Below are 25740 nucleotides of genomic sequence, written 5' to 3'. Positions count from 1 at the left end.
TATATTTTTGTATATATATATACATTCTTTATTGTAAATACAAAGAGTATACAAACTTTAAACATTTTTTCGGCTACCAAATGTAAATAGTTTCTGGCGCGTGCTAAAAGTGATAATACCTCAAATTTGTTCACTTTGTGTGCTTGGCTGAAGTTGTCTCTGCTTCACCAATTTGTATATAGAAAGACACTGTAACCAGCTTCTCATTTTGTCAGAACAAAATATCATTAATCAGTCATTATCTTAAAAGTACTAATGATGAATGTTAAGAACAAACTTATTAGCTTCATTCTTTATGACTTGGTGAATTTAAAAGAGGTCAATTTTGCAGGTGCAACATAGAAGGTGTAAGATGAAAGGATCATAGAAACTTAAAGAAACTACAAAAGCAAAAATGAAATCAAATTGGAAGACCATATGATATTGTTCTACAATCATTAGAAACATACAGAAAAAAGAGGGTATGCGTCTCAATCGATCAATCAAAACAGACTTAGCAATCAGTAGTAATGTTACAGTATAAGGAGATTGAGGTTTCCGCTACAACACATCCTTGTTAATTTGAGAACTTCGTCCACTCTGTCTGTGCTTTTGCTGCAGTTGCCTAAGAAACAACACATCCTTGTTAATTTGAGATCGGAATTAAGAGAAAGCAAACATCTAATATAAGGAAGGAGGGAAAAAGAAAAAACTGAAAACTATACCATGTTATTGTGACAAGCACGTGCTTGACTCACAGCTTCCAGAAACATCCATTAAAGATCCTGTACTGAACATATTGTTTGCACATTATGCAAATTAAGACACTAAAACATCAAATTGGAGTTTGTTTCTACTTACATCAGTTTATTCTAATATATCACCGTAGCTTCAATGAGGTCAATACGGTCGCATCCTTCATTCTCTTTAACTTCATTCTTAATTCTCAAAGCTGAAGCCACCAGAGATTCATTGTTGCTGCACCCCATCAATTTAATCTGTTTCAGCGTTGGAATATCTGCAAAGCTAAGGGGGATCTCCTCGAGATAATAACACACTTTTATAACAAGTGTTTCAAGCTGAGGAAAAGATTCCTCTGAGGCTTCCCACCTTGAGATATTGAAGTAGCTCAGTTTCAACAACTTCAGTTTGTGGAACGTGATATCTCCAAGGCACCACTCTTCAGATTCAATAAAATTCAGATTCCTTAATTGGAGATACTCTAGACTTGGTAATCCTGCAATGCAGAAAATCGTGCTTTCCATCGAAGACCCGCATAGTACCAATTTCTTTATATTTGAAGGCAAGTGTACAACAGCGGACAAGGGATAGAAAAGGCGAAGTGATTGAAGCTGGGTAAGACTCTCCAATTTGAGACAAATCTTTTCTTCATCAATATTTCTCCCATATTCACACAAAAAAAAGATTTCAAGTTCTTGAAGATTAGGACACCTCTGTACTAAAACATTCAAGCAATCAGTATCGAGTCTAAATTCAACACCCCTTAATATCCTCAAATTCTCCAACTTAGAGGATTTTTCAAAGATCTGATTTTCCCAACAAAAACCAGTTTTAATAAAGTCTACATGCCTTAATTTTTTCATTTTCCAAAAATTCGTTGATAACTGCGTACGCCTTAAACACTTGAGAATTAAAGTTTCTAGATGGGGCAGATGTGATTTTCCATGAAAATCGAATTTATCTGTGAAAAGTGCGACGTACTTGAGGTGAATTAGTGGTTTCAACGTTGCTAACGACAAACGACCCAATTTATGGGAACTCAAATCCAAGACCTTAAGAAGCCTCATCAAATTAATAACCTGACTGAAGGGATTCCAATATAAAGATTCTCCTCCATTGGTGGTTATCAGTGACCTCAAGTGTTGGTGGAAAGGCTTCCGTGTTTTGGATGCAAACTTGGAAAGCTCATTACTGAAACTGAAGCTAACTCGACTTTCCTTCAAATCGGAAGGTTGAATGTTCCCCCTCACTGCCAACATAAACTTTTCTTCTCTACTCCTCTCCAAGCAAAAGTGAAGCACTACATCATGAACCTGGCAGTATTTGACTTTACCGTTATATCTTCTCCTTGAAACCATTACCACGTTACTGCTAATGAGATCCATCACGTAACCTTCAGCTGTCTCTTCCGTTAATCTCCCAGATTCAATGTTCTGCACGAAGCCTTCCGCAATCCATAAACTTATCAATTTAGACACCGGGATCCTTTCGTCCTCTGGAAACATCCCCATGTAGAGAAGGCAAGGTTTTAAATAGTCGGGTAAGTTTTCATAACTTAACTGCATAGTTGCCCGACTATAGTCTTCAGACTCACGGTCAAGATAGGAAAATAGAGCTTTTTTAACCTCATGCCACCAAGATCTTTCCATTTTCTTCTTTTTGATTATTCCAGCTACCAAGACAACCACTAGGGGCAACCCTTTGCACCGTCTTGCAACATCTAGACTCACATCGTTTAGTTCAGGTGGGCAAGCTTCGTTTTGAAACACTTTTTTCTGCAACAATTCCCTACTCTCTTCGGGCGTGAGGAATGGAAGGAAATAAAGATCAGTATGGCACTTGACATGTTCACCCACTTTCTCAAGACGAGTTGTTACAACAATTCTGCTTCTATTTACAACATCAGGGAAACAAAGTCTTAAGTCATCCCATGCCATAAAATCCCACATATCATCCAAGACAATGAGATATCTCTTTCCTATTAAGCTTTTCCTCAGCTTGTCAGCTAGTTCGCCAACCTCATCTACCTTGTCCTTGGAACCGGTAACTTGATTGAAAATCTCTTGTAATAGCTCTCTCCGGCTATATGTTTGGGAAATGACGCACCATGCTTGAACATCAAAATGATAAACAATGATGTCATTATTGTACAACTTTCTAGCACAAGTTGTTTTACCTTGTCCCCCCATGCCAACAATTGGGATGACATCTAGCTCATTTGTCCCTTGTGTCAGATACCAAATTATTCTTTTCGTGTCATTCTCAAAACCAACTATCTCCTCATCATTCATAAGATTACTATGTTGAGATGACATATGTTTATATGGCTCTACCATAGAGCAGGGCTTAAGAGCAAGGTTCTCCGACCACATCTTGGTAACCTCCGCACTAATATGCTTGATCTCTTTTAAGATTGTAGGAAGTGAGCAAAAAAGATACCAAAGAGCATTACACTGAGCAAGAATAGAGTCAATGGCAACTTCAACTTCGTATGCCAAATTGATAGTACGCCTCTGAAGATCTTTAAGAATTTCATGTTCATGCTGCACCTTTGCAACATCTCTGAAAACAGATGTTAGATATGAGAACTCTTTCTCTAAAATAACAATATGAGGCTTCATCATGAAATCTAAACCTAATTCAGATTTCATCATCTCATTCAATTTCCTTAATAGAGAATCCAGAAAGCTCAATCCGCCAACTGTGGCAAACTGAGACGGAGTGAATATTAAGGATTTGTAGTACCTCTCCAATTGTACCTTTAGATTTTCAGTTTTCTCCAATATCTGTATAGAGCAAAGGTTTATCTTGCTAGTATCATCTTTGATCATAGAGCTATGAATTACACATAGAACATCGCCCGCACGAGCTCCAACCTCTTCCAAGACCTCATTCAACCTCTTACCATTAATAACATGATTTGGCACATCAGCAAGAAAGACCAACAAGAACTCTATTGCCACATTAATATTTCGAACAGAGATAGTATCAGAAAAGTTCTTAAGCTTCTTGCACTTGAGACACACCAGAAGACTGTGGAGCTGATGTGAAAAATCTTTTGGCAATTTCTGCTTTTTGAAAGTTGTTGAGTGACTAAACTTAGAAGCCCTTATTTCACCAAGAAAAGTCTTCTTCATTTCAAGCTCCACTAGCTTAATCAGACATAATAGATATGGAGGTTTACTCACCAAATCATTTTCATCCTCATATTGTCAGCCATGAACTGAATTCGAGTCTCCAGACCTTCCAGCTTCTCATGGTCTATGTAACTACTTATCTCCGTGGCATATAAGTACCTCAAAATTCTCATTTTCTTTTGAATGATTTTCACTTGCTCTAAAAATCGCTTATTCGTCCACTCAGTATCCAATTCCAAGAACATCTGTACATCATTTAGATTCTTGTCGAGGCAATCCATATATTCAGATAGATGGGAATCATTCAACTCAAAATTGTACCTTAAGTTGGTATTACCTTCAATGAATTCCAGCAACTGTGAAACTAGCCTTTCCACATTAAGGTTAGTTTTGCATTCATCTGGATTACCACCAAAAACTGGTTGAAGCATTTCATCAATCAGTTGGGCCTTCTTTGCGATTTTGACTAGGGAATCAGGCAAAAGAAAATGATGGTATTTGAGAAAAGTACTCAAAAATCTTAGCTCCATTTCAAGTGTCTTAATCTTGATGCTGTTCAGATCACCTCTGCTCTTGATCCTTCTTAGGTTATCTAACATATCCTCAATATCATTTTGAGTCATCTTCTGTAGATAAAGTAGAAACTTCCTGCAAGTTCACCAACTCTTGTAATATTAGTTTCACTAAAAATAACATTTTTTTAATGTAGTATTAGCTCTGTTTCAAGTGTCTTAATCATCCAATGTCATTTTAATTTTTTTCTAGTTTAAAATCCTTGAAGTTCAGTTTTCTATTTAATCATATGGAAGTTAGACAAAATGATGTTTACTTCAGGATAAAATCACATAGTCAAAGTGAGGGTAGAATGGTTTTAAAAGGGCATTTCGATGCACTAAGCTCCCGCTATGCGCGGGTCTGGGGAAGGGACACATCACAAGGATCTATTATATGGAGATTTACCCTGCATTTCTACAAGAGACTGTTTCCACGAACCCTACTTTAGTTCATCTTCATAAAATATTTTAGTTGATCAATCATTACCAAATTAATTAGTGAAAAATGAGATAATAGCAAGTGAAACCAACATAAATCATACTATTACTATACTAAAAGTGGGAAACCCCTAGTGTTCAAATTTAAATTACAAAATCGCCCATCAAAATTTAATTAGCATACCCGAACTCTGTTTTCAAAATCTCATCTTTTTAGGCTCATGTATATTTGTTATTTTCTTTCTCTTTTTCCTTTACATGATAGTAGATAATTAACATTGCACTATATCGCTAAGCAGATTAATTAGGATAGTATATTTATGTTTCCGAAAATACAAATGAATGAATGGTGTTACTACTTATTTGCATGACATCTCCAAAGTTGTTAATCCCAATCATTACATACTACTGAATTCGCTAACAGCATGCATAACACAAGTATAAAATGGTTATTCAAAATATGTTCTTTATATTCTTTAGTTTATCTTTTATTATTCAGAACATGTTTCATAATCTTAGGTAGTATAGGCACTAAATAACTCAGGATATACGTGCAACGTAAAATAATGATTCATCTATTTAAACTTAATTCTTTCCCTCAAATCTTGAAAAGAAGGAACGGAATCAAAAGTTAATATTCACTCTTACAATGAAGCAAGCGTGAAAAGATTAGTTTTCTCATTTTTTTTTTTTTTTTTCTGTCTCCAATTTTATGATCCTGTAAAGGAGCAAAAGAGTATTAGAAGCTATAATGCTTGTGAAAGATTATACACATTCTGCACATTAGGGGTGAGCATAGTTTGGGCAAACCCGAAATCCGAATTATTTGGAATTTTGCTTTGGATTTTCATATTATGGATTGAATTTCGGATTTAATTTTTAAAATTTTTGGATTTCGGATTGGATATTGGATTTGGCACTTCAGATTTTTTGATATCCGAAAATCTTCAATTTTTATACTTTATAATTAGTTTATTATTCATATCAGTACTAGAAATTCGGCAAAAACCGACCAAAGTCGACCGACCAACTTTTTGGTCGGTCAAAAAACCGGCCAAAAAACCGACCAAAGTTGGTCGGTTTTTCAAAATATTTTTTTTTTTAATTTTTTTTTACGAAACCGACCTACTTTGGTCTGTTTTCTTTGGCGCAAAAATACGGAAAACTATTTTTGAGTCCCGCAAAATTTATTTTTCAAGAAACCGACCAACTTTGGTCGATTTTTCAATTAAAATAAATAAAAATTAATATTTAAAAAATGACCAAAATTGGTCGGTTAATTCGGCCGGTCATTTTAAAAAACCGACCAACTTTGGTTAGTAATTTTATTTTTTAATAAAACCGACCAACTTTGGTCTGTTATTTTCGTGCAAAAATACAATTAAAGAGTATAAATCAAATAAAAGACAGTCTTAAAACAAAATGCATCAATGGTCTAGTGGTAGAATAGTATCCTGCCACAGTACAGACCCCGGTTCTATTCCCAGATGGTGAATCTTTTGATTACATAATTAAAAAACCGACCAAAGTTTTTTGCAATATGTTTTTTTTAATTTAATTGACCGACCAAAGTTGGTCGGTAATTTCCGACCAACTTTGGTCTCCGACCGTCAAAATACTGTCCACACGTAAATGGTCGCGTTTTGGTTGGTAATTGACCATAACCGACCAACTTTGGTCGGTGTTTAGCGGATTTCTAGTAGTGTATGCCAATAGTGACAAGTCCAATATCATAACCATTAGACATAATCTCATATATTCAATACTAATTACTAAGTTATTATCATAATACTTTATATTCGGATATGATTTAATTATTACTACTTCTTATTGGATTTATTAATGTATTTGTTGTATTTCCTTGGTGATGATTTCATTACTTGAATACTTTATTTGGATGATTGCGGTGAAAATGAGAAACTTTTTAGGTAATTTAATATGAATATGCGTCATTTGGATGTCATTATCGTAGAAAGAAGAAGCATCTCAGCTTATAAGCTAAAAATCGAAAATACAAAATATCCAAACCGATCAATCCGAATCCAAACTTAAAAAATACGATCCATTCCGAGTTTAGTTGGATTGTCATTTCTTCAATCCGAAAACTGAATATCCAAACCGAAATTTTCATATCCAATCCAAATTGCCCGAACGCCCACCTCTACTGCAAATTTTTATTATCAAAAATTTCACAAACTTCCCTTAGGTTTTGACATATTGCGCATATCTCTTTTGCGATATCAAATATATTATACCAACTTCCCTTCTTTCATATTTTCTTTTGAGGTGAGTAACTAGTAAAACAAAAAAGGGCAACCCGGTGCACAAAGCATCCCGCATACACTCAGGGTCTGGGGAAGGCCGCACTCAAGGAGATGTGATGTAGGCAGCCTATCCTGATGTCCACGACTCGAATTTGTGACCTATAGGTCACAAGGAAACAATATGACCGCTACTCCAAGAAGGTAAGTAACTAGTAACGAGATGATTTATAGTCACATAAATATCTAAGTTTTATTTTAAACCATAATTGTTTTTAAAAAAATTCTTAAACTATATGATCAGTCAAACACTATCATATAAATTGGGATGGAGAGAGTAGTAGTTATTAAGACAAAAGTTAAATGGATTCATGTAGCTCTTCTAGCAATATAAGAACTAGATTTGTAGATTGCAAATGAAACCAATTTAGCACTACTAAAAAAATTGGAATTAACTACGAACTTCATTGTCAATCTGTCGCTAAATCGCTAGTAGCTAACATAGTTTTTTGATAATATGTCGCTAAATATAGGATTACTGATGAATTTTTCTGTTTAACTACAGAATTTGTCCGTCCCTCATTCCTGTTTTTAGTAGCGTAGAGATTTGGAAAAGAAGATAAGTTAACACAAGTTCAGTTCAAGTCTTACAATCAATCAATCGTGATTTTGGCTTCTTTCGTCTTCTTTGGCAACTCCAATTTCTGATACAATATATCCTAAGAGGAAGCACAAGAGATGAACATTAAAATTATAAGATTCAGGAGTAAATAAAAGAAATCACAGAAATGATCATATCAACAAATAATGATGAAAATTTTCAAATTGAACCAAATATATGTCCCAGAATTTTCGATATATATAGGAGTATAATGTTTCAAGTGTTGTTAGAAAAAGTTTATTGAAATACCTGCAAAAATTAAAAGTTGCTGTAGGAGAAAACTACCTAATGAAGAAGCTCGGAAGGAGGAAGATATATGTTAGGTTCAGTGGATGAATAATTGTCTTGAAGATTTCCTAAAAACCTCATAAAAACCTCATATATGGAACTATTTGGTTAAAATTTGTGGTCTAAAGTTATTTATATTATTAAACTATTTTTAAATATAATAATGCTTTTTTAGCATATTATACTAAAAAGATGTGCCACTAAAGGAATAACTTTTTGGTTCTTTAGACGGGCAAATGGGATCCATGACAGGACTTGTCAAGCAATAACGGAGTCCCACATATATATAATGAGTATGTGATATGCAGAACTTTTGCTTTGCTTTTTCACATCGAAGGATATGACTAATAAAGCAACCGCAATAATCAAAAATCAAATTGAAAGTGAAACAGTAAATATATTTTGACGGAGAGAGAACAAAGTTGGTGCCCAAAGATACTTTTAATATGTTATAATATTGTCTTCGTCGACGAAGATGTACGGTTTTTTTAAAAAAAAGTTATCATACCTCTAAGAGTATCCAACAACTTATAAGTAGAACATTTCGAAAATTAGTTATATGTCACCCACGTCAATCAAGTATTTATAGCCACCGAAACCTAGATATTAACTTCTTCTAGTTTAGTCGGGCAAAGGCACTACGCTACGTCCAAGTAATCACTCTGCAATTTTTATACTTGTCCCTTCAAATCATCGGATATGATATTAGTTGTTAGGGCTAAAACATCCCCAAGATACTCTTAACATAATGTAACATTGTCTGTTTTGGGTCGAATTTGTACTGTATTTCCTAAAAGTTCTCACACCATTACGAATAATCAACACTTTATAAATAGAATAATTTTTTTGGCCAAAATCATACGCGGCCCCCTAATGAATTTTCCTCTCACACACCTTATCTAGGCCATGTTTCAATTGAATGCTTATACTGCTCAAATTTGTACCTATTAGATACTTTTTTTGACAACCGACAGAAAAATAAAAAGAGTATAATACACTCGTTGATAACATGGTAAAGTGACGAAATAACAGAAAACATGTGTCATTTGGGTCCAAAATGATGATTAAGGGAAAAAGAAAAACTATTTTCTGAACCACAACCCCACACCTACCCAACCCTCCCTCTCAATTTCTTCTTCTTACCAAATAAGCCACTCATCGTCCCACCCAGGGGCGGATCCCTCTCAGTTTTTTTCTTTGTTTTTTTCCGTTTTTTCCACAAAGCTTTATAAACATCTCGGCCCTACATATATACTTCTTCTGTGTCTTTTATTCTTTTTTTTTTTAGAAACAAAACATAACAAATGAATAAAAGTCAAACTAAAAAGAGAACCAAACATGGGTACTTGTGCCGTATTTAAGTGGTTCGTTATTCTTTTAAATATATATTTTGATCGTCGGTACTCGTTCCATAGTTCGATTATTAAAAATTAAAAAATATTAATTTAAGGTGGTTATAGGAACCCATAAATTTTAAATGTTAGATCCGTCTCTGATCTTACCTCCCTTTTCTGTTTCTCACGTTTGTTTTTGGTGTTTTAAATGGAGAACGGCGACGGCAGGATAATGGTTGATGATGGAGGATGTGGTGGCAAAGAGAGAATGGAGAAGAAGAGATTTTTTTTTAAAATGGGCTAAATATATGCCCTTTACGCGCTGTTTATAGGTGTATTACACACCATGCCATGTCAACAAAAAGTGTTTAATAGGAACAATTTTGAATAGTATATATGTTCAATTGAAATATGGCTTAGATAAGGTGTGAGAGAGAAAAATCTAAACAAGTTTAAGTGGGTGAGTATGATTTTGGTCAAATTTTTTTTTTATATTCAATGTGAAACTTTGTTCGCCCCTAATAAAAATATGGAAGAAAAATTGTAAAAGAAAAGAGGTTGGAAAGCTAAGAAAAGGATAAAAAGTACAGCGAGATAGCACAACGGATGCATATATAAATTAAGACAAAGACACATCTAATCTAATAATCGAGTGAATTTATACGGAGGGAAAATATACTCATACTGTTATTTATGACTTTGAACTATTTTCTTGTACTTTCTGGAAATTTATATTATTATTTAGGAAACTAATATTCTAATAGATTTGGGAAAGAAAAACATATTATCCTTGTAAGATAGGAAAAACCATTCTCTCAGGGGTCGTTTGGTAGGTTGCATTAGAGAAAATAATGCATGATTTATCCTATGTATAAATCATGATTTAGCTTTTGGTATTACTAATGCCTTGTTTGATACATGTTTTCAACCTATGTATAACTAATACATAGCAAACTATCGTATTAGCAATACCAAGGCTATTAATGCATGCATTAGCATGGTTAAAGACATAATTATCCTTAAAGTTCTTTAAAGTTAAAGATTATGGAGGATATTTTTATAAACAACTAATTTTCTTAAAAATTATGTAATGCATTTTAATTTTTAATACACCACACCAAACAGAGGATAAGAAATAATCTCTGCATAACTGATACTTTCATTACTAACACATGCATTATTAATCCCTACATTTCTAATACACCTTATTCATCACTATTCTTATGTATCCTATCAAACCGCTTGTTGTAGTTTTAAGACTATTTGGAATCTATATATAAGGGTTGTAGGTACAGATTCTTTATACTGTACACTTCTTCTCTTTGCTTCTGCTCGTGGACTAACCTTAGTCGAACTTCGTTCAATTTATGTGTTATTTTTTCTTTTCTACTTGCTTTGTGTGTGTTTGTGTGCTAATTAACCCACGATCTTTCGCTGCAGTATTTGATTTTTATAAATATATGCGCGATGTTACACATGACATCTACGCCTATAGTAAGTTTCAGATGTAATTAAGTCGATCAAAATAAATATATGTGCGATGCTACACATGACATATGGTTTGTGCATCCATTGTCAATGAGATTACATTGTTGGTTCTCAGGCTGTGGTAACATCAGGCAATTGTTAACTAAGGGAAGCGAGCATCTAATAAAGAAAAAGAAGGAACAAGAATTTTGTTACTGAGATACACCAGTTCCACAAGCATAATCAGGCATGAACCGAATTCGAGTCTCCAGACCTTCCGGCTTCTCATGGTCGATGTAACCATTCATCTCCGTGGCATATAAGTATCGAAAAAATCTCATTTTCTTTTGAATGATTTTCACTTGCTTTAAACATCGATTTATCTAAAGGAGTAGTCCATCCGTCAAAAATGTTTCAGACTCTTCTAATTCCAGCGACACCAGTACATCATTTAGATTCTTAACGAGGCAATCCATATATTCCGATAGATAGGAATCATTCAATTCATAATTGTAGCTTGAACTGGCATTACCTCGAATGAATTCCAGCAAATATGATACTAGCCTTTCCACATTAAGGTTAGTTTTGCATTCATCTGGAGTTCCACCAAAAACTGAGTTAAGCATTTCCACAATCAATTGGGCCTTCTTTATGATTTTGGCTAAAGAAACCATATCAACAGAGTTGCATTATTATTATTGATTCAGAAAATTCATAAAATCCATGTATGTATAAAGACAAAATTCTCTTTTGATAATTTTTTTTATTCATTTAAATCATTTCCCAAGAAGAAATGCGTGAGAGGATCTGTTAAATTTCAACTTTTTCAAGTATCCAATTTCACCAATATAACAGACACTTAATTCACATTAGTAAGATATGATTTTTCTTAGATTGAATATATTTAAAATGAACAATTCATAAAATGTATTCTATATACTTGTACAACTAGGATCCATGTCTTAGTCAAAGTTTTGACTTCTAGTAGGTTACTATATCATATTTACTATGAATATTTTATCTTTTATCGTAAGTGAACTTAATCTAATGGTATAAAAGATCTATCTATTATCGTAAGTGAACTTAACCTGATAGTGTAAAACATCTATTCACTGATAGTGCATAGAACTAAAGCTCTTTTGCATGTATATAGAGACCTTCGCACACAGTCTTTTGCATATACTTTAATCAATTAAGTATTTAGACAGATTGGGAAAATGGCTGAAGAAACAAAACCATTTCTAAGTGATAGCAAATTGAAGAGAAAAGCATGATCATCTCTTGACGAGACAATAGAAAGTTGCATAGGTGAATTTGGATGGGCTCAATTTTTGCAAGCCATACTTGTCTCTCTTGCTTGGTTTTTTGATGCTCAACAAACATTTATTTGTGTTTTTACTGATGCACAACCATCTTGGCATTGCATATCCTGCAATTCTTCTTCATCCATTGACAACAATTTTTGTAATCTTCCAAAGGATGCATGGGCTTGGGATTTACCAGCACATATTTCAGTTGTTTCAGAGTGGTCTTTACAATGTGGTGGCTCTATCATCGTCGGCCTTCCTGCTCTTCCTTCTTCATGGGATGTCTAAGAGGTATAAGACGAATTTATGATTTAAAGTTGATGGATTCGAGATTCTGAGTTCCTTCAATATATGAGTCAAACATTTACTCCATCTATCTCACTTTATTCGACCACTTTTCTTTTTCAGTTAGTCACAAAAAGAATGAGCTATTTTTCTGTTTGGAAACTACTTGAAATTAGCATCCCAATTTTACCTTTAGGGATGTGACTTGTTTGGTCCTATTTGATGGTATAAAAGTTCATTCATTATTGGGAGAAACAAAATAAAATGAGAAGCAATACTCTCACCGCCGCTCATTTAGTTATTGGTAGTAAGCACAATTTTGGTACACTCTCTCTCTCTCTATATATATATATGTGTGTGTGAAAACAACCTTCCGTTATTTCTTATATTTCATACCCAGACATACATTTTCGCATAAAATGGGACATATGGAGTAAAAGTTATACTACATTCAAGATTGTTTTCATTTTTATTTATAGGGTATTCTGAATATGATGAGTTCAATTGAATTCACTTCTAACAATCGAGGTACGCCTCTGCTTAAATTTCAGGAGGTTTCCTTCTCTCCACCTTAGCCGACTCCTCACTTGGTTGAAAAAACATGCTGGTTTTGTCATGTCTTTTGATGTCCATTACTGGAGCAATCACTGCTTTTTCCACCAATATATGGATATATGCATTCTTGAGGTTTCTTTCTGGTTTTGGAAGAGCTACAATTGGCACTTGCGCGCTCGTCTTGTCCTCAGAACTTGTGGGAAGACGATGGCGAGGCCAAATTGGAATCATTGGCTTCCTCTCTTTCATTATGGGATTTATTTCATTACCAACTTTGGCATTTATAAACAGAGGTTCTACATGGAGAATTCTTTAATTTTGGACTTGTTTGCCTACAATTTTATACTCAGTCTTAGTCCAGTTTATAGTACCTGAATCTCCTAGATGACTTTATATCAAAGGAAATAAAGAAGGATTTTGTCCAAACTTTGAAAAGCATTGCACCTCCAGCAACAAGAAGTAGTTTAACCTTGAGTTTTTTCCGATCACTCATTGTATTTGAAAATCAAGAAGTACTCAACAACAACTCGGCCGATCTATATTTAGCTATCAAGATGTTGGTGGAAACAAATTGGTCGTTTCGTCGACTAGCAACAATATTGTGTGTTGGATTTGGTATTGGTATGTACTATGGTATGCCATTAGGTGTTGGAAGTTTAAATTTCAATCTCTACTTAAGCATGACATCTTCCATCTTGAATTTCCATCTTCCATCTTGATTCTTTTCCTTATTGGGAAACTTATTAGGAAAGGTTCATTACTAGGATTTGCTATGCTAAGTGGAATTTGTAGCATAGGTTGTGTTATACTTTAAGGTGAAAAATTCAAGGAATTGCAAATAGGGGTTGAATTGATTTCATATTTCAGCGCATGTACATCGCTCGGTATTCTATTGATCTACGCGTTGGAACTTTTTCCGACATGTGTGAGGAACTCGACTGTGGCAATGGTGAGACAAGCGATGGTTCTCGGCGGAGATTTCAGTCCAATGCTCATAGCAATTGGGAGTAACAACAAATGGTATTCTTTTGGTGTGTTTGGTTTGAGCATAGTAATATGTGGTTGCTTTGTTGTGTGTTTACCAGAACAAACGGCAGAACACTTAGTGATACAATGGATGAAGAGGAGGACAAGGAAAGAACAATTGTATGTTGATTATTATAGAAATCTTTTGCTTGATCAAACGACAATAACAAACCCAGTAAAATCCCACAATTGGAGTCTGAGGGTAGTATATACGTAGACCTCCCCGGAAAAGAACTTTAGAAACTTGCACTCGTGTTCTTTATTTTGGGTTGTAATTGGTTTGGATATCAAAGGTGGAATAGTTATAAGTAGATTCAAATCAAGGAGTAATCTATTGATGTATTTTATTATGCCATGGAATGTACTTTTGTTTCTCATTTCTGAGTGTGTTTGACCGTGGCATTTGACCATTACATATTTACTTATATATTTATGTTGTTGTAATGCATTTCAATTACTGTCAAAAAATGCGCGCAAACACCTTGCAAGAAAATTTTAGATTAATTTGTTCGTTTTTTACCGGTCTACGAATGTTTGCACTTGTGCTCTATTGGTACCATCTAGGGTGGGTCGGGTCGGATATTGACGGGTCAGAAACAGTTATGCAAAACGGATAAATTATTCGACCCGATTTATATTTTAATATGGAAAAAAATGGGTTAACTATCGGATAATAAACAGACCCTCAAACTTGGCTTCAGCTAGGTATGCTGCTTGTACCATCAAACAATGTGCTAGTGTCGACGACGAATGGGATTGGTGCAGCTTTTTCTCGTCTATGTGCTGAGTTTCCTCAAATTTGCACCTAACAACGAGAGGGGGAAAATCTCGGCACTTTCTTTCTAAACATTGCAATTTGTATTGCAGTAGCTCTACAATTGGCACTTGCACGCTTGTCTTGTCCACAGAACATGTGGGAAGACGATGGCGAGGCAAAGTTGGAATCATTGGCTTCCTCTGTTTCACTGTGGGATTTATTTCATTACCAACTTTGGCATTTATAAACAGAGGTTCTACATGGAGAATTCTTTACCTTTGGACTTGTTTGCCTACAATTTTATACTCATTTTTAGTCTATTTTATAGTACCTGAATCTCCTAGATGGCTTTATATCAAAGGAAACAAAGAGGGGTTTGTTCAAACTTTGAAAAGCATTGCACCTCCAAACAAGAAGTAGTTTAACCTTGAGTTTCTTTGGTTCGTCCATTGAATTTGAAAATCAGGAAGTAGTCAACAACAATGCAGTTGATCTCTATTCAGCTATCAAGATATTGGTTGAAAGAAATTGGTCTTTTCGTCAACTAGTAACACTAATGTGTGTTGGATTTGGTATTGGTATGACTTATTATGGTATGCCATTAGGTGCTGGAAGTTTATATTTCAATCTCTACTTAAGCATTACTTTGAATGCATTATCTGAATTGCCATCTTCCATATTGATTCTTTTCCTTATTGGGAAACTTAGTAGGAAAGGTTCATTACTTGGATTTGCTATGCTAAGTGGAATTTGTAGCATATGTTGTGTTATACTTGAGGGTGAAAAATTCAAGGAATTGCAAATAGGGGTTGAATTGATTTCATATTTTAACGCGTGTACACCTTTTTTTTAGAATTACTTTTCATTTGCCTTAACCGTTTTGCTATTCATACATGTAGACACAAGTCATCAGGACAAAGAGTGGAATTCATGCCATTTTGGCTCTCATTCTTCGTAGCTCTCTCTTGTGGTTCGTGGTTGGCATTATAATATAATTTTTCGTAATATTTCGAAGAAGGTTGGTCAATTCTAAATCAATATTTTACTTATATACATAATGTAATTTTTCGTAATATTTCGACGAAAGGTAGTCAATTGGCCACCCTTAGCAAAGGGTGGCTTCGTCCCTGGTTGGCATATGCCGTCATTGGTAAATATCTATCATAAAAGTAAGCGTAAAGTCTCTCTTCTATATATAAAGACTATCTCCTTCTAAATCTTGATGCCTATGCTTAAGATTGTTTTGTTGTAAGAAAGGCTATCTAGTCTTTATCCTGTAGTTGTCAAATTTATAGGGAAAATGACACTGTATAGCCGCTTTCAAACTAATAGCCGAAATTGATAATACCTCAAATTTGTTCACTTTGTGTGCTTGGCTGAAGTTGTCTCTGCTTCACCAATTTGTACATAGAAAGACACTGTAACCAGCTGCTCATTTTGTCAGAACAAAATATCATTAATCAGTCATTATCTTAAAAGTACTAATGATGAATGTTAAGAACAAACTTATTAGCTTCATTCTTTATGACTTGGTGAATTTAAAAGAGGTCAATTTTGCAGGTGCAACATAGAAGGTGTAAGATGAAAGGATCATAGAAACTTAAAGAAACTACAAAAGCAAAAATGAAATCAAATTGGAAGACCATATGAGGTCAATACGATCGCATATTGGAGTTTGTTTCTACTTACATAAGTAATGAGGTCAATACGATCGCATCCTTCATTCTCCTTAACTTCTTTCTTAATTTTAAAAGCTGAAGAAGCCACCAGAGATTGATTTTTGCTGCACCTCATCAACTTAAAAAGTAGAAAATTCCTGCAAGTTCACCAAACTCTTGTCATATTAATCTTCACTAAAAGGGAAATTTTATTAATGTCTTTTAATACTCTATACTATCATAAACTATAATGCTTGTGAAAGATTATACACATTCTACACATTTTTTATTATGAAAACTTTCACAAACTTCCCTTAGGTTTTGACATATTGCGCATATCTCTTTTGTGAGTTATATACCTCACAACATAAGAGGATGAGTGTTTCGGCTAGCTGCATAAGAGACTCCAGTATGAGCATGGCTACAAAAATTTACTAAGACAGAACTCCATCCACTTTGTCTGTGCTTTTGCTGCAGTTATCTTAGCAATTGCCAAATAAGAACACACCGTCGTTAGTTTGAGATCAACATGGAGCAGTAAAGAGAAAGCAAGCATCTAATCAAGATGACAAAAAGAAGAAGGTGCAACAACAAAAAAAAAAAATTAAAATAATACCATGTTTTTATGTGTGATGACATGGCCCTTGATAGGAGGTCGAGTATTAGGGTTGTAGGTTAGGAGGTAGTTGAGTCTATTTCTCTTCGTACCTATGTGAGGCTAGTCTGATAGGATTTTTGTCTTAGATTGCTAGTGGTTAATGTTGTGTTCTCGCTACTCTTTCGTTTTTCATAGTGTCGGATCTATTTACTGGCTATCACTTTTGTTTTTCATCTATTTTCTGGTCTTTATGATGCTGTTATTATTCCTATGGTATCTGTTGGTGGTACTGATATTGCCTCTTTTCATCTTCTTGAGCCGAGGGTCTTTCAGAAACAACATTTCTACTCCTTCGGGGTAGGGGTAAGGTCTGCGTACACACTACCCTCCCCAGACCCCACTGGTGTAATTTTACTGGGTCGTTATTGTTGTTGTAATACCATGTTTTTATGACAAGGTCCTGACTCACATATGCTAGAGATAGTCCTATTATTTCTGTATTAAGAATATTGTTGCACATTAGAGCATGCAGATGAGATAAGTATGGATCAAAAACCGCACGTGAAAGGATCGCAATCAAAGAAGGATTCGTGTGACTCTACACCTTCACATAAATTGGGACGAAGGGAGTATTACTTAAACTTTTACTTATATACTGAATTTTCTGTATGCCTAAATCAGAAGAATGAAGTAATTAAATACAGAAGTTAGTCCTATAGGGCCTGTAGCTACTAAATGAGAAAAAAATAGTCATGGATAATGTATGTCAGCTTGACATGAAGAGTATAATGGTGCAGACAAACAATTAAGAGAAGACAAACACTTTATTTGGTTGGAATAGTACATGTCTTTCAACAAAAATATGATAGTTAGACAATTGAAAGCAACACAACTTGTGCGAGAAATGACACAATTAAGCAAATACAAGAAGAACAGAACAGGAAATATGCAAACAGTTTTACAACTGAGAAAGAAAACACTCCACATGATCGCAAACTGGGAATGCAAGCCAATAGTGGAGATCATTTCTTTGAATAAAGAAATGCCAAACAAGTTTTCTTGATTCATTAGAACACTGTCATCGGATGACTGGACTGTAGAAAACATGAAAATGCACGCGGTCAAACCATATCAAATACTCCATGACCCCAAGCTCCCAGCAAGGTCAATGTAGTCTTGATGCTCTTAAGTGGACAAACAATATCATCCAAACTTTTGAGCAAAGTGCGCGCTATCATCAAGAATTTTAAGAGGGAAAGTTAGTAATATTTGGTACTACTAGTTGATAATGGAATTTTCTGAATAGCTAATATGACTCAAGAATCAGATAGGAGTAATTGTAACAATAAAGACATGGGAACATTCTAACAAATGAAACACATTTATCATGCGTATATAGTTAGTAAAGAAGCATTTTCTATCTGTTAGTTAAGTATATATGACCGTTCCTATATATGTTAATTAACTGTGCAAAACTGCTATTGCTCAACATATCTGACATTAGTCCCAACATCAACAGAAGAAACAAAAGAGCTGTTAACTGCTTCTAATCTTTCAAGTAGTCACTAATCATCAAATATGCAGGTTTAGAGGTGTCATGTAATCAATTTTAGCCCATGGCATTAATTATCGCATACAAGACCAGTATGAAAAAGAGTAGTTAATTAGTACAAATATCTTCTTATCAGAGTCCAGGTAGCGCATTAGAATTTGGCCAGGTAATTTATGATCTACAGTGCATTACTTAAAAATCAGCACAACTGTGAAAGCATGATTTTGAGATAATACAAAAAAAGAAATGGACATTATTAGTAAGTCAATCAAAAGGTAATTTGCCAAGGTGCTAACATTAGAAGTGAAACAGAAAAAAGAAGAAGATGACCTAATTCTTCCCAGCAGCCAGTATTTGAATGGAGGAAATGGCGCTTTCTATATATGTCCCTTTTAGTACCAACTTCTTTAAATTTGAAGGCAAGTGTAACTTTGATACAACTATGAACCTCCAAAAGGAAAGGCGAAGTATTTGAAGCTGGGTAAGATTCTCCAATTTGGGACAAATCTCTGCAGAATATTCGATGTCAAGTTCTTGAAGATTAGGACACCCCTGTAATAAGACATGCACGATATCAGCATCACCATCTTCAATTTCAACTTTCCTTAATATCCTCAAATTTTCCAATTTAGAGGATTCTTCAAAGATCCCCTGCTTATTCTTCTCCAAATCAAATTTCATACTAGAAATCATAACATGCCTTAATTTTTCCATTTTCCAAAAAATCACTGGTAACGCTGGACCCACTGAACACTTGACAATTAAAGTTTCTAGACGGGGCAGATATTGAAAATCAATATATTCTACGAAAACTGCAAAGTACCTGAGGTGAATTAGCGGATGAAATGTAGCTGATGAAATATGATCCACTCTATTTGAACTTAAATCCAAGACCTTAAGAAGCCTGAATTTACTACACTGAAGGTAGAAGGAATCCCAATCCGAAAATTGTCTTCGATTGATCCAAATCAGTGACCTCAAGGCTAGGTGGAAAGGCTTCCGTGTTTCGGAGCCCAGCAATCCAAACTTGGGCTTCAATTCATCGTCATCCATTATATCAAATCTCAGTCGGTTTTCCCTCCAATGGGAAGCTTCAAATTGTCTATAATGCTTTAGGGCCAGCATAAACTTTTCCTCTCTACTCCTTTTCAAGCAAAAGTGAAGAATTACATCATGAACCTGGCAGTATTTGACTTTACCGTTATATCTTCTCTTTGCAACCATTACCACATTACTGCTAATGAGATCCATCAAGTAACCTTCAGCTGCCTCTTCCATTAATCTCCTAGATTCAATGTTCTGTACGAACCCTTCCGCGATCCATAAACTTATCAATTTAGACACTGGGATCCTTTCGTCCTCCGGAAACATCCCCATGTAAAGTAGGCAAGGCTTTAAATAATCAGCTAACTTATCATAACTTAACTGCATAGTTGCCCGACCATAGTCTTTAGTCTCACCATCAAGATAGGAAAATAGAGCATCTTTAACCTCATGCCACCAAGATTCTTCCATTTTCTTTGTTTGAATTATTCCAGCTGCCAATATAACAGCTAGAGGCAATCCTTTGCATCTTTCAGCAATTGCTTGACTCACATCTTGTAGTTCAGTCGGGAAATCTTCCTGTTGAAACACCTTTTTCTGCAACAATTTGTAACTCTCATCTGGTGTGAGGAATGGAAGAGAATAAGGATCAGTATGGTGCTTGACCTGCTTACCTACTTCCTCAAGTCGAGTTGTAACTACAGTTCTGCTTCTATTTACAAAATCAGGGAAACAAAGGCTTAAGTCATCCCATGCCATACCATCCCACATATCATCCAAGACAATGAGATATCTCTTTCCCATTAAGCTTTTCCTCAACATGTCGGCAAGAATGTCATCCTTATCTCCCTTGTACTTGGAACCGGTAACTTGACTGAAAATATCTTGTAATAGCTCTCTCCGCTTATATGTTTGGGAAATGATGCACCATGCTCGAACATCAAAATAAGAAGCAATAATGTCATTATTATACAACCTTCTAGCAAAAGTTGTTTTACCTTGTCCCCCCATCCCAACAATTGGGATGACATCTAGCTCATTTGTTCCTCGAATCAGATGCTGAATTATTCTTTTTGTGTCATTCTCAAAGCCAACTATCTCCTCGCCATTCATAAGATTGCTAGGTTGAGTTGGGAGATGTTTAGATGGCTCAACAACAGAGGAAGGCCAGCGAGCAAGGTTCTCCGACCAAATCTTGGTCACCTCAGTACGAATATGCGTGATCTCTTTTATGATTGCAGGAAGTGAGCAAAAAGAATGCCAAAGAGCATTATACTGAACAAGAATAGAGTCAATGGCAATTTCAGCTTCATATGCCAAATTGATGGTACGCTGCCGATGATCTTTAAGAATATCATGTTCATGCTGCACCTTTGTGACATCTCTGAAAACAAATGTTAGAGATGAAAGCTCTTTCTCTAAAATACCAATACGAGACTTCATTTTGAGGTCCAAACCTGATTCAGATTTCAACATCTCATTCAATTTCCTTAAAAGAGAATCCAGAAAGCTCAATCCACCAGCTGTGGGAAACTGAGATGGAGTGAATTTTAACAATTTGTAGTACCTCTCTAGTACTTGTGCCTTTAGATTTTCAGTTTTCTTCAATATCTGTACCGAGCAAAGATTTATCTTTCTAGTCTTATCTTTGATTATAGATCTATGAATTACACATAGAACATCACCCACAAGATCTCCCACCTTTTCCAAGACCTCATTCAACATCTTACAATTAGTAGCACTATTTGACACATCATTGAGAGAATCCAACAACAACTCTATTGCCGCATCAATGTTTTGAGCAGATACATTACTAGGAAAGTTCCCAAGCTTTTTTTCTCTGAGATATACCAGAAGACTATGGAGATGATGTGAAAAACCTTTTGGCAATTTCTGGGTTTTGAAAGTTGTTGAGTGACTAAACTTTGAAGCCTTTAGTTCACCACGAAAAATCGTCTTTATTTCCAGCTCCACTAGCACAACCAGGCATATCAGATAAGAAGGCTTATTCTCGATATTAGATGTATCATCTCCATCAATTTCATTAGTCCAAAGAGTAGCACAGAATTGTACCACATTGTCAGCGACGAGTTGCATTTGGATCTCCAATCTTTTTCGCTTCTCATGGTCAATGTGACCATTTATTTCTGTGCCATATAAGTATCTCAGAAACTTCATTTTCTTTTGAATGAATATCACCTGCTTCAAAAATCGATCTGTCTTTTGAAGGATTTTGAGTCCTTTCCTCAAAAAAGGGTCAGACTTGACTAGATACCTCGGTGCATCATTTAGATTCTTGTCGAGGTAATCCATATATTCTAACAGATAGGAATCATCCAGCTCATAATTGAACCTTGAACTGGTTTTACCTTCAATGAATTTCAGCAAATGTGATGCTAGCCTTTCCACATTAAGGTTAGTTTTGCATCCATCAGTATTACCAGCAAAAACTGATTGAATCATTTCCCCAACCAATTGGACCTTCTTTGCAATATTGACAAATGAATCAGGTAAAAGAACATGATGGTATTCAAGAAAAGTTCTCAAAAATCTTAGCTCCATTTCAAGTGTCTCAATTTGATCAATCTTGACGCTATTCAGATCACCTCCTTTCTTGATCCTTCTTAGGTGATCTAACATATCCTCAATGTCATTTTGAGCCACCTCCTGTAATTCCTGCAAGTTCACCAATCTCTTGGAATATTAGTTTTATAAAGAGCAGCATTTTTGTTCATATCTTTCGGTATCTATTGTGACAAGCTACTTGTGAAAGATTATGCATCTCCTGTAAAAAAACTCATTTTATGTTTGATTTGTAATACATACCTCCCATGTGATTTTAAGTACCACGTGAACTTATTTTCTTCCATATTTAGCGTATAGAACTATTTGACAGAATATCTCGGAACCCCGTTCAGTGCACACCTGAACTATTTTTTATCTCAATTACCTCCTTCTGAACTTAGCAGGTTTAATTACCCTGGACTTTACTATTTGTTGTCATTTATCCCCCCCCCCCCCCCCCCCCCGCCCAAAAAAAAAAAACCCGACCAGTCTCACCTGATGGAGGTGAGATCCACATGCTGTCACGACAAAAATAATTACTCCTATGTAACGACCCGGCAGATCGTTTTGAGTATTATAACCCCGTCCCCCCATTTAATGCTCAATTTATGCTTTTCAGTTCTTCTATGACTTACCAGGTTAGTTGGTTCGGGTCCGGAAGAATTTCAGAGTGAAATGAGACACTTAGTCTCATAATTAAAAACTTATGTTGGAAAAGCTGATCGAATATTGACTTATGTGTAAACGATCTCGGATTTGAATTTTGATGATTTCAATAGCTCCGTATGGTGATTTGGACTTAGGAGCGTGTCCGAAAAATTATTTGGAGGTCCGTAGCAGAATTAGGCTTGAAATGGCGAAAGTGGAATTTTTGAAAAGTTTTGACCAGGGGGTTGACTTTTTTATATCGGGGTCGGAATCCGATTCTGAAAATTTGAATAGGTCTGTTATGTCATTTATGACTTGTGTGCTAAATTTGAGGTCAATCGGACGTGATTTTATAGGTTTCGGCATCGTTTGTAGAAATTGGAAGTTTTAAAGTTCATTAGGTTTTAATTTATGTTTGATTCGTGTTTTTAGCGTTGTTTAATGTGATTTGAAGACTCGACTAAGTTCGTATGATGTTTTAGGACTTGCTGGTATATTTGGTTGAGGTCCCGGGTGCCTCGGGTGAGTTTCGGGTGGTTAACGGATCAAATTTGGACTTAGGGGAAATCTGAAGTTTCTGCCTTCTAGTGCAATCACACCTGCGGAACTTGGCTCGTAGGTGCGAGATCGCAGAAGCGCTATGGGTATCACAGGTGCGCAAGGTCCGCAGAAGCGACTCAAAAGTCATAGAAGCGGGGGTGAGGGGAGCTGGGCAAGACCGCAGAAGCGTGTCCGCAAAAGCGGCATCTTGGTCGCAGAAGCGGCTTAATGAGCCGCAGGTGTGAAAACACTGGGCAGTGTACAAAACAGAAGGGTTCGAAAAATTTTGCCATATTTGACATTTCCAAAAGCGGGTGAGGCAATTTTTGAGCGAGAAATCACGGGAAATCTTGAGGTAAGTCACTTGTGATCATTTCTACTTCATAATATTGAATTATTATCGAATAATCCGACTAGATTACATGTTTTTGAGGTGTAAATCGGTGATTTTAATTTAGGGATTTGAAAATAATATTTGAGGATTTGGAGGTTGAGTTGAGGTCAAATTTTGGTAAAAATGGTATGGTTAGACTCGTGGTTGAATGGGCTTTCATATTTTATAACTTTTGTCGGGTTCCGAGACGTGGGCCCCAAGAGCAATTTTTGAGCTAAATTTCGAATTTTGTTGGAAAATTAGTATTTTTCTTATGGAATTAATTCCAATAAATTTTATTGACTGAATCAAATTGTTTGTTGCTAGATTCTAGGCGTTTGGTGGCCAATTCACGAGGCAAAGGCATAGCGGAATTACACGATTTGAGGTAAATAACAGTTCTAAATTTGGTCTTGAGGGTATGAAACCCCGGATTATGTGTTATGTGATTGGTTTTGAGGTGACGCACATGCTAGGTGACGGGCATGTGGGCGTGCACCATAGAAATTCTGACTTGGTCAATTCCATGAAACTGTGTAGTTGAATAATCTGTTGATATCCGTACATTCTCTACATGTTAGAGCAAATTGAGTTGAAACTCGTATTAAAAATCATGCTTAGGCATATGATGTTATTATTGGTACCCATTGGGGTCATTTTTGTGGTTGAATTATATGTTCAAATTGTAATTTCACACTCAGTCATGTTCATTCATTTTATATCATATCTAAGTCTCTCTTGCTATTTATTGATACATCATATTATCATTTTTAGGCTGATTTTCATGACATCTTGAGCCCGAGAGACTGGAGAGGTTGATGACTGAGTGAAGCTGAGGGCCTAATTGTGAGGATATTTATGGGATCGAGTTGCGCGCCACAGCATGTTTCGTTCTTATTTGCCATGATTGGCTTGATATAGTGCTTGGGCTGAGGGAGCCCCTCCGGAGTCTGTACACACCCCCACTGAGTGTAGGTACCTACTGAGTGCGAGTGTCGAGTGCTAGGTGATTGGGAGGAATGAGTGACTCTGAGGTTGGAGTGAATAGGAGTACTGAGTGACTGTTACTCTGAGAGGATGCATTGAGGGGGAGGCCGATCAGGTGGCGGTCAGGCCCGATTCTATGTTTTTCCTAGCCAGGCCAGATGTTGTTACCTTAGATGCAGTGATCACAAGTATTATTTCAGTGTGCCACAGGGAGGCTTCTATATTATTTGATTATGGTTCCACTTATTCATATGTATCATCGTACTTTGCTCATTATATGGATATGCCCCGTGAGTCCTTAATTTCATCTGTTCGTGTATCTACGCCAGTGGGCGATACTATTATTGTGGACTGTGTGTATCGGTCGTGTGTGGTAACTATTAGGGAACTGGATACCAGAGTAGATCTTTTATTACTCAGTATGGTTGATTTTAACGTAATCCTGGGTATTGATTGGTTGTGTCTATATCATGCTATTCTAGATTATCACGCAAAAACCGTGACATTGACAATGTCGGAGTTGCCAATTGTTGAAGGGAGAGGTTCTCTAGATTATGTTCCTAGTAGGGTAATTTCTTATTTGAAGGCCCAATATATGGCTGGGAAGGGATATTTGTCATATTTGGCCTTTGTGATAGATGTTGATGCAGGTACTCCTACTATTGATTCAGTACCAGTAGTGCGAGACTTTCCAGATGTATTTCCTGCAGACCTGCCGGGTATGCCACCCGATAGGGATATTAATTTCGGTATTGACTTGGTGCCGGGCACCCAGCCCATTTCTATTCCCTCGTATCGTATGACACCAGCTGAGTTGAAAGAATTAAAAGAGCAACTTTAGGAACTTCTTGAAAAGGGGTTTATTAGGCCTAGTGTGTCATCTTGGGGTGCACTGGTTCTGTTTGTGAAAAAGAAAGATAGTACTATGCGAATGTGCATTGATTACAAGCAGTTGAACAAAGTTACAATTAAGAATAAATATTCC

The 25740-nt window shown here is 35.8% G+C and overlaps 1 protein-coding gene and 3 pseudogenes across 2 annotated transcripts in view; 1 reads left to right on the top strand and 3 right to left on the bottom strand.

Moving 5' to 3' along the window:
• Positions 1 to 395: 395 nt before the first annotated feature.
• LOC104086211 (putative late blight resistance protein homolog R1A-3) lies at positions 396 to 8137 on the bottom strand (annotated as a pseudogene).
• A 3997-nt stretch (positions 8138 to 12134) lies between these two features.
• LOC104086217 (organic cation/carnitine transporter 3-like) lies at positions 12135 to 15643 on the top strand (annotated as a pseudogene).
• A 170-nt stretch (positions 15644 to 15813) lies between these two features.
• Positions 15814 to 25740, bottom strand: part of LOC104099122 (putative late blight resistance protein homolog R1A-3) — a 54736-nt pseudogene continuing 44809 nt past the window's right edge.
• The window catches only part of LOC104086216 (putative late blight resistance protein homolog R1A-3), a 59966-nt gene continuing 53139 nt past the window's right edge, over positions 18914 to 25740 (bottom strand). For both annotated transcript variants that reach the window (XM_070186047.1, XM_033653407.2), the window contains exons 3-4: positions 21393 to 22309; positions 18914 to 21209 (exon numbers count right to left, since the gene is read on the bottom strand). In XM_070186047.1, coding sequence (XP_070042148.1) covers positions 18929 to 21209; positions 21393 to 22282 — 3171 coding nt within the window. In that variant the 5' untranslated portion in view covers positions 22283 to 22309 and the 3' untranslated portion in view covers positions 18914 to 18928. The remainder of the gene's footprint in view (positions 21210 to 21392; positions 22310 to 25740) is intronic.

The sequence above is a fragment of the Nicotiana tomentosiformis genome, chromosome 9 (genome assembly GCF_000390325.3).
Source record: "Nicotiana tomentosiformis chromosome 9, ASM39032v3, whole genome shotgun sequence".
In the NCBI taxonomy this organism is placed as follows: domain Eukaryota; kingdom Viridiplantae; phylum Streptophyta; class Magnoliopsida; order Solanales; family Solanaceae; genus Nicotiana; species Nicotiana tomentosiformis.
Note: the sequence above shows the minus strand (reverse complement) of the source record. Positions and strands in the feature narration are given on the sequence as shown.